This window comes from Pteropus alecto, unplaced genomic scaffold, assembly GCF_000325575.1.
Source record: "Pteropus alecto unplaced genomic scaffold, ASM32557v1 scaffold281, whole genome shotgun sequence".
Lineage (NCBI taxonomy): Eukaryota > Metazoa > Chordata > Mammalia > Chiroptera > Pteropodidae > Pteropus > Pteropus alecto.
In genome coordinates, this window is record NW_006431909.1 from 263,452 (window position 1) to 273,301 (window position 9,850).

The following is a 9,850-nucleotide window of genomic DNA, read 5'->3' on the forward strand; positions in this document are numbered from 1 at the left end:
GAAAATTTATTCCTCACAAAAGGGACTCCTGGGCAGTACATGGCCTGCACAAGCAGATCTGAAGTAGCTTGAGCAAACAGAATAGGTTGGCTTTTGTAGTAGACAGCAGGTGGAACTGAATGTGGGCTGGAATGTGCAAAGTTTAATTTTTCCACTGGCTCCAAAGGAGGAGGTGCACATAGGCTTTCTTATCAGGCTTTCCAGATGTAGGGCCAAAGTGAATAGAGAAAGTGATGCTTAGAAAGTTAGTGGTCAAACATCAAAACTGGAGTCAGACTCTTTATTACATGTAGATACTATCAACAGTTTACCAATTAGTAAATTTAAGCACAGAGAAGTTAAATAATTTGCCTAATGTCACATAATTGTAAATAGTAGCTTTTCTCATTTACCACATTTTCTAATATAAATTTGTAGAATTTCAACAAGGTTTGATAGAAAGTCATGATAGAAACTCCACATTTATTATCCATTTTTTTCAACATTAAAATTTGTTTCTGAGAAAAGTGAGAATCAGGTCAAAGAAATTTCCACATCCATTATATTTTACCCTAGCATGAAATCTGATGCTCTATGACAAATGAATGGCAAGTAAATGATTTCCTATATTCGTTATGTTAGATTATGAATTCTCTGATGTTGATTAAGGTGTGAAGACTGTCTAAAGGCCTTCCCACATTCTTTACATTCATAGGGTCTCTCACCAGTATGAACACTATGATGTTGAGTAAGTTCTGAGTCACGGATAAAGGCCTTCCCACATTCTTTGCATTTACAGGGTTTCTTGGCAGTATGAATTCGCTGATGTTGAGTTAGTTGTGAGGCACAAATAAAGGCCCTCCCACATTGTGCACATTCATAAGATTTCTCACCAGTATGAGTTTGGTGATGCTGAAAAAGTTGAGAACCACAAATAAAAGCCTTCCCGCATTCTTTACATTCATAATGTTTCATACCAGGATGAATTCTCTGGTGTTCAGTAAGTTGTGAACTACGAATAAAGGCCATTCCACATTCCCTACATTGATAAGATTTCTCATCGGTATGAAGTCGCTGATGTTGACCAAGTTGTGAACGCAGTCTAAAGGCCTTCCCACATTCTTTACAACCATAGGGTTTTTCACCAGTGTGAATTCTCTGATGTCGAGTGAGTTCTGAGCCACAAATAAAAGATTTCCCACATTCCTTACATTTATAAGGTTTATCACCAGTATGAATTCTCTGATGTCGGGTAAGGTGTGCAGATTGTCTAAAGGCCTTCCCACATTCCTGACATTCAAAGGGTTTCTCATTTGTATGAATTCTCTGATGTTGAATAAGATGTGAACCACGAATGAAAGCTTTTCCACATTCCTTACATTCATAGTGCTTCTCACCAGTATGAATTCTCTTATGTTCAGTAAGATAGGAAAAATGACTAAAGACCTTCCCACAGTCTTTACATTTATAGCGTTTCTTACCAATAATAATTCCTTGCTGTCGCATAAGTAATGAGCCATTAATAAAGCCTTTCCCACATTCTTTGAATTTACAGAGTTTCTCTCCAGGATAAATTTGCTGATGTAGAATAAGAGATGTCTGCAGACTGCAAGTTGGCATTTTTTCATAAGTCTTTAATGCTTGCCCCAAATATCTCTCTTGATTTATCTCTTGCCTCTCAAATTGGCCTTTGCACTCCCAGTTATCTCTGATATTGGAGCCCAAAAGGCTATGACTTTTTTCTGTTATCATCCACTGAGATGATGTTACTTCCTTGATTTCTTTTCGAAGACACAATTCTTTGGTCTTACATCTGAACTCCAAGTCTGAAAGATAACCAGAAAGTAAACACATGGTGTTTTTTGTTTGTTTGTTTGTTTTCTCTTTGGAGAGAAATAAAATTTCTATGGTAGAAATGGGGGGAAAATTGAAAATAACGTCTGTATGAAGTGAAGATGGCATACATGGCCTTCGATTTTCAAAAGAGGTCAAGAGCATAAACACTTAAGAAGGTGAGGGAGATCGTTAGGAAAAAAAGGTAAAGTCAGTAGTTTCTAAATTCAGGCGTAGATCAGAATCACCTGAATAGTCTATTTAAAAAACTGGATATCAATGTACTACCTCACATCAAGTAAATAAGAATTTACACCAATAGGTCTTAGGTTTCCTATTTTTAATGCAATCAACCAGCCAATTTTGATGTTGCACAAAATTTAAGAATTCTATCTAGAATTTTTCAGTGGCTTCTAACTGCACTTAGAATAACATTTAAACTTTTTACCACAGCTTATGAAATCTTCCATATCTTTGACATATGTGAATCAAAATCCTATCAAACATCTTCTCAATCCTCTTCTCCCAATGTTCATTATGTACTAAATATTTATCATCTCTGAGCATCTGATAAAAGTCAAGCTCTTTACCTTTTCAAAATTTTCCACAGACTATTCAGTTTATTAGAAATTCTCTCAACTTGGCTCTTTCCACGGTTGCATAGCATACTCTAAGCCTCAGTTGAAAAGTTACTTCCTTAGAAAGTTTGAGATAGACCACCCTATTTAAATTCATTCTTCATTCTCTCACTGCAATTTTCTGGATTTTAGAATTATACAGTCATTTATTTATTCATATATAATACTTTATTTTCTTACTGTTAAAACCCTTAAGGGGCAGGAACAATGGTTATTTCACTCACTAGAGAATAAGGAACATCTTACTAATAAAAGGTATTCCATAGGGTATAAAGGGAAATATTATGCAGATATGGAATTATGGAAATTACTTAAGAACTATTGTGCTTACAGAATAGTTCTGAACACCTGTCTCTGATTTTAATCTCTCTCAAATCCCTGAAAATATATCCTTTTTACTTCATCACTTTCTTCAGATTGAAACAAAATCACGAGGCTAGATTATTAAATGATGCAAATGGAAAAATGATATTATATATACCTAATCACCTACCTATCTAATTGTTTCTCCATTTACACATATGCTTCTATCAATGCTCACTGCCATTTACGTATAGTCATGACCATCTTTTTTCTCCCATTTCAACCACTATACTGAGGTATATTTTCTTTTAATCTTCACTTGAATTTGTAGTATTACTCAACCTTCCCTCTAATACATGATCTATTTTGTTCCTCTAGGTTCTTTCTCAGGGCCTACTTTCCACTCCTGTCTATTATATTTGTATTTCCAAGAAAACTATATTTTTTTCTCCAGGCATTAAAACAGGTTTGAAGCATAATAAAAGAGCTATGTAAAGTTAGGCAAAGGAACTTGAGAATATTGGGAGGCTAGGATCACCAGTTATTCGATAGAATCAGTCTGGATACATGGGAACACTAGGAACTCTATAATAAACAGTGTAAGTTAAAGGAAAAAATGGAGAACAGCGGAACCCAGCAAAACAGCATAGATGATAGAAGCTTCGTTTATTCCTCTTGCGATCACATCAAAGTTGAGATGGAAACATGGAGCAAACAGCAAGCAGAGTCACCTGGGATCTAGAGCAACAGAAGCTCTACAACTAGGGAGAGAAATAAGAAATCACCCTGCAACAGTAGAAGGTAGGAGGGGGCGAAGACGTGAGGCTGCCCGGTCCCCAGCGGCTGAGTGGGACAAAGGCTATGGCAGCAGCAGCTCGCAGTTGCAGATGCCTCTTAAAGGGGCCGGGTCCACGAGCAGACTTTCACAGTGACAGACCTGATCACTCTGAGCATCAGCACCAGGTCGAATGCTCAGGGGGCACCAGAGACTATTAGAGGACACTGAGTTGCTGGAGCAAGGGCTGGAAGTGAGACTATCTACCAGGCAGAAGTGGTGGTGGTATCCATTGTTCCTCTGCTGAGCCCTCCCACCTCCCAGTGTGAGGACGCAGAGCTGCCATAGCAGAGACATCATCAAACTATATAACAGAGGTCACTTCGCCCAGAGTATTCCCTGAAACTCGGCCTCCCCACAACTCAGGCCCCACCCAAGCCACATCCAGGTATAGCCTCAGAGAATCAGGTGCTCACTGCTGAGCAGAGCCAAGACTCCCTCTGGTGGCAGCTGTCCTCAGTTTCTGGAGTGACTTCTTAAGGCAACTATAAGCATAGCACCTGTGGATTGCTTGATGAATTTTAACAGGCAGCCCTGGAGGGGCACAGGTTGGGGCTAAATTTGGCCTGCAGCTGAACCCCTCTCAGGACTGTGCTACTGGTCACCTATTACACAAAGCCACGTGAATAAGACCAGGAGACTTAGGAGCTTTGCTTAGTACATAGAAACAGGCACAGAAATGCAGCCAAAATGGGAAGACAAAGAAGTAGAAACCATATAAAAGAACAGAACAGAGATTAAGGAAAAATGGAGTCAAGCAATCTCACAGATGCAGAGTTCAAAATACTGGTTACAAAGATGCTCAATAAAATTAAGGGAAGTGTAGATGAACTCAGTGAGAACTTTAACAAAGAGACAAAAATAACATAAAAATGGAAATGGAAATTCTAAAAGGGAACTGGTCAGAAATGAAGAACACATTATTAGAGGGAATCAACAGAATAGGGGAAGAAGAGTATCGAAACCGATATAGAGGATGGGGAAGCCAAGGACACTCAACCAGAATGGCAAGAAAAAAAGTAACCAAGAATATAATTATAATTTAAAGGAGCCTATGGGATAAAATTAAGGATAACAACATCCGTGTCATAGGAGTACCTAAAGAGGGAACACAAGAAGTTGAAAATATATTTGAAGAAATAATGATGGAAAACTTCCCTAACCTGTTGAAGGAAATAGACATACAACTGCAGGAGCTCAGAGTCCCCAAAAAAAACGAACCCAAAGAGGCCCACACCAAGGCACATCATAATTAAAATGCCAAAGATTAAATACAAAGAGAGGGTCTTAAAAGCAGCAAGAGAAAAGCAATTAGTTTCCTATAAGGGAGCTCCCATAAGACTGGCAGCCGATTTCTCAAAAGAAACCATGCAGGACAGAAGGGCTTGGCACAAAATATTCAAAGTGTTGAAATCCCAGGATCTACAACCAAGAATATGCTATCTAGCAAAGCTATCATTTAGACTCAAAGGACAGATAAAGAGCTTCCCAGACAAAAATAAGCTAAAGGAATATATCGTCACCAAGCCAGTATTACAGGAAATGCTGGAGAGACTTCTTTAAGGAGAAAAAATATGTATCAAAAATAGGAATAAAGAATGGTAATAATTACAAGTTTATCAACAAGTACCTCAAATGGAAAAGAATTAAGTGCTCCCACCAAAGTGAATTGAATGGATAAGAAAACAAGACCCCTTCATATGCTGTCTACAAGAGACTCACTTCAGATTGAAAGACACACAAAGACTAAAAGGAAGGGGATGGAAAAAGATATTGCCTTGATGGACCTAGAGGGTATTGTGCTGAATGAAGTAAGTAGAGAAAGAAAAATACCACATGACTTCACATATATGTGGAATCTAAAGAACAAAATAAACAACGACAACAACTAAACTAGAAACAAACTCATAGATACAGAGAATATTTTGAGGGCTACTAGATGGGAAGGGTTATTGGGAGGATGGTGAAAAGGGCAAAGGGATAGATACAAAATAATCACGGAGATAAAAAGCGTAGCATAAAGAAACTAGTCAAAAATGTTGTAAAAAGTGTGTAAGTGGGGAGAGGGGTACTTGATTTACTGAGATGACCACTTCATGAGTTATATAGATCTCTAATCACTATGCTATACAATGGAAACTAACACATTATTGTATGCCAACTATAATTGAAAAAAAAAAAAACTCACTAAATTGTACAATGTAAATATGAGCAAACTAACTGTCTAATATAGTTCAATAAAGCTGGGGAAAAAAGATATATAAATTTTGTTATGTTAATTTAAAAATTAGACTCAATTTTAGAAAATGTGACTAAAGGTAAATTTAAAGGATAAATGTCCCTAATCTTTTGGTTCTAAAGTAAAGCCAAAATGAGAATAGATACATAATCTAGTTTTTAAAAAAATGGAGAACATCAATCTAGATAATGGAACAGACTGAAACTATTCCAAAATGCTGAGTGAGTTTAGAATAATTACAACACAAATACTCCTGTGATTATAGTATGGTATGTTTTGTGGATCCAATGAAATAATCATTTGGTGGAGGCGCTAGTAAAATTGTCCTTGAAATTATACAGAAGGAAACTCAGGCAAAGTCTCTAACAATTTAAGCGGAGAAATTGTTCAGAATAAAAGAAAGTGTAGTAATGAGATTTAGTGAGAACATAGAATTCAGACAGATCAGCATTTCAGACCCTAGCTCTGTTGATGATTATCTTTCTGTTAAGGACACATTACTTTTATCTACCTCAATCACCATTTCTTTATATAATAATAAAGAAATATCTATTCCATAAGCTTGTGAAGATTAGGAACAATACATGTAAAATGCCTGGCATAAAGAGCTCAAGAAGTTGTTACTATTGTTCTTATTACTATGGAAGAAGATTTGGGGGAAAAAGTGAGGGACTGAGCAAGGAAAATGATATTAAGTTGTCTTGTACCTGAACTGCTTTTCATAAAATAGTCTATCAGAAAGAAGATAAATGTGAAAGGGGTGAGGCATGAATTAAACAAAACAAAACAAAACAAAAACACATACAATCACATATCTCCAAAACTGAAGCAGAAAGGTAGAAATAATACTAGGGTCACTCTCTTGTCCATGCTCCAATCATTTGCAATGTTAATTTCACTGTCACTTATCTTCCTGATGGCCTTACCTAGCTTTAAATCCAGTCCATCATAACTCTTACCTTGCATTCATCTCCCCAACCCTGATTAAATCCAATGCTGCTTACTGTTCTTCTCCATGTGAGTAGCTGAAGATGGCTGCTAAAAACACAGTCATACTGACTATTGTCACTATACATTCATTTATAACCACACACCTCTAATGGACCCTCAGCATTTCCCTCATCTCTACATGTCTTATTCTTCCATTCTGAGAAAATTTTCCCCATCTTTTCACTCTCCTAAAATCTCAAAACTATCTCATGGCTGATGTCCATACTGATTGTTTTGCTGAGAGGAAAAAAAGAATGAGAGAATTTTCTCTCATGCACTCAAATCAACCAACCTGTATATGACTGGGAACCAAGGAATATCTTCTCTGATATAACCTTTTCCTGCTATGCTTCTTCAGTTTCCACACTCTCTCCTTCACAAAGAATTTCTCCTGCTCCCCTGTTTTGGTCTCATCAGCATCCAAAGACGCACTGATATAATCTCCTTTAAAGTGCACAAATACACAATTTCCTTGAGCCTAGGACCCACCCCTGCAGCTACCAATCATTTCTTTGTCCTCTGTTTTACAAAACTTCGCACTACAGAAAGTCCTCACTTAATGTTATAGATAGGTTCTGTGACTTTAAGCAAACCAACATATAACAAAACCAATTTTACCATAGGTTAATTATAAACAAGAGTTAAGTTCCTACAACAGTACAACAAAACAACATTATTCAAGGACATGCTATAGTTAGTTCCCTTCATCATCCACATATTGTCTCACTTCCTATTTTTTTGCATTAAAACAGTTTGTCATAGAAAAATGTAAACTTATGAAAGTGGGAAAAAAAAAACAATGTAACAATTACTCAGCTTCAATGACTGTCAACGTACAGATAATCTTGTCTATTCACCCAGTTCTCACATCAAATTCCACAGATTATTTTGAAGCAAATCCCAAGCATCATGTTATTTCATCTGTAAATATTTCAGCATGAACTGCTAGGAAAAGGACATTTTTGCAAAAGCATAATATAATAAACCTAAAACTTAACAGTAATTCTTTATGATCAAACATTCAGTTAGTCTTCGTATTTCCCCAACTGTCTAATTATAAATGTGTATTTTTCCATTTCTCTGAATCAGAATCGATATGAAGTCTATATATGAGACTGAATGATATATTAAGTCTCTTTTAATCTATAAGATATATAGTTAAAGATAAAATTCAGTTTGAGTTCAAAAGAACCCTTCCAATTCACATTCAGGACTACAGGGTTTTTACTTCATATTATTAGTCTTATATTTGTATTTCCTTTCTCTCTTACCAAATGTCTTGATTTTCGAAGACTCCACCTAAATTGCTCATTTATTTTATTCCACACTATATACACAACATTCTCGGAATAACAATATCAACAATGCTACCACTAGTATTATTAATAAAAACACTGAAAGGTGCATTTTTGTTATTTCTTTTATCTTTAGCATATATAACCACTACACACGCATTTAAATTGAATTGTTTCAATTCTAATTTGGTTCCAGGGATTTTTCTAAATTTAATTTTGTTTTATAATTATGTAAGATATTTATATAGTTCCCAACTCAAATTTACAAAACATACTCAAAGACATCCTCTCTTCGTCCAACTCTTTTCCCTCCCGCTGTAGACCAAAAAAACAAACAAACAAACAAACAAAAAAAAACCAAACCAAAAACCAAAAACCAAAAATCAAAAAACAAAACAAAACAAAAAAAACTTCTAAAAAAACTATAACATCCTTTCTGTTTTAGATAAATAGAAGCATATTTTAGTATAATCACTGTTTGGCCTTAGTGCTATAATTTTGGTCTATGACACATAACCCCTCGAATATGCACACATCTATGTCATGTCTTTTACATAGTCTTTAACTATGTAGACCATTTTACTTATTCTGTATTTTTAGGTATATCTTTTCATATTTAGTCAAGTCCACATTTTTGATCCAATGGTTATATTTATCCTAATAAGTTTATGTAATACCTGTTTTCTCCTCCCTCTCCTTCTTCCCTTCTCCCTCTCCCTCCCCCACTTCCATCGCTCTTTTAGCTATTATCTAACTGGTGTTCTATCATGAGGAATATTGGAAGTAACTACTAACCTCTTTTCTCTCTCCCCAGCTTCTGACTTGAAACAATTACTCCCATTAATACCTATAAGGTTATATGTAAGTTTATAACACTTTTATAAACTCTCAACATTCTCACCCTACTTTTTGGAGAATTATACTACATCTGAGCAATAATACTATACTCCCTCCTTTAATACCACCATTGATATTAGATATACAGGTTATTATATATATTTAATGTTCAATACCAATCTCTATTAATTGACATGTCTCTATTTTGATTTTCTGAAGCTCATTTTCTGTTGGATTCATCAGGAAGAAGTTAAGGGAATAATATTCCCAACTGCTGTATGAATTAAACAATTTGGCTAGATATAAAATTCTTAGATCAAAATTCATGTATTTATATAATTAAATAGAAAAATATAAATTGACTTCTGAAATAAAGCTTTGCTGTAGAAAGACCAAATGATAATCTGATTTTCCTTTCTTTATAAGTAACTTTATGCCTGGATGCCAAAGCTATGATTTTCCTGGGCAAATGGTGAACTACTGCAAAACATAATTCCAATCCTTCTGTTCTTAATTTTAGTTATCTTGTATGATTTCTGGTGATTGTTGTTCCATTGTGCTCTTATTGGAACTTGTAATGAAGATGTTAGCTCTTCATTGCCTATCTTCTATACTTTAAAGATATAACTAAAGTATACATAAAACTTGATGCCAATAACACTGAAACATTATATGAAAATTCTCATGATCAAACAGAAAACCAGAATTATACCACAGCCATTAAAATAAATAAAGTAGTAGGTAAGAACTTTGCACTAGGCTTAAAAATAAACATAAGATTTAAAAAAACTGAGAAGAGACATCAGTGGGCACATACTGTAGGAAAAAAGACTACAGAATTAGTCCAGACAACTTGCTAAATAAATAAATTTTAAAATTAAAAAATAAAAAAACAGCAGTA

The 9,850-nt window shown here is 35.3% G+C and overlaps 1 protein-coding gene across 1 annotated transcript; it reads right to left on the bottom strand.

Annotated features, from left to right (window-relative positions):
- Window positions 1-266: 266 nt before the first annotated feature.
- On the bottom strand, window positions 267-9,049 carry LOC112469034 (zinc finger protein 850-like). Its single transcript, XM_025040542.1, has 2 exons — window positions 8,908-9,049; window positions 267-1,805 (listed from the first exon to the last, which is right to left on the bottom strand). Exons 1-2 carry the CDS (start codon window positions 8,951-8,953, stop codon window positions 613-615), a joined length of 1,239 nt encoding a protein of 412 aa, XP_024896310.1. The 5' UTR covers window positions 8,954-9,049; the 3' UTR covers window positions 267-612.
- Window positions 9,050-9,850: the final 801 nt, after the last annotated feature.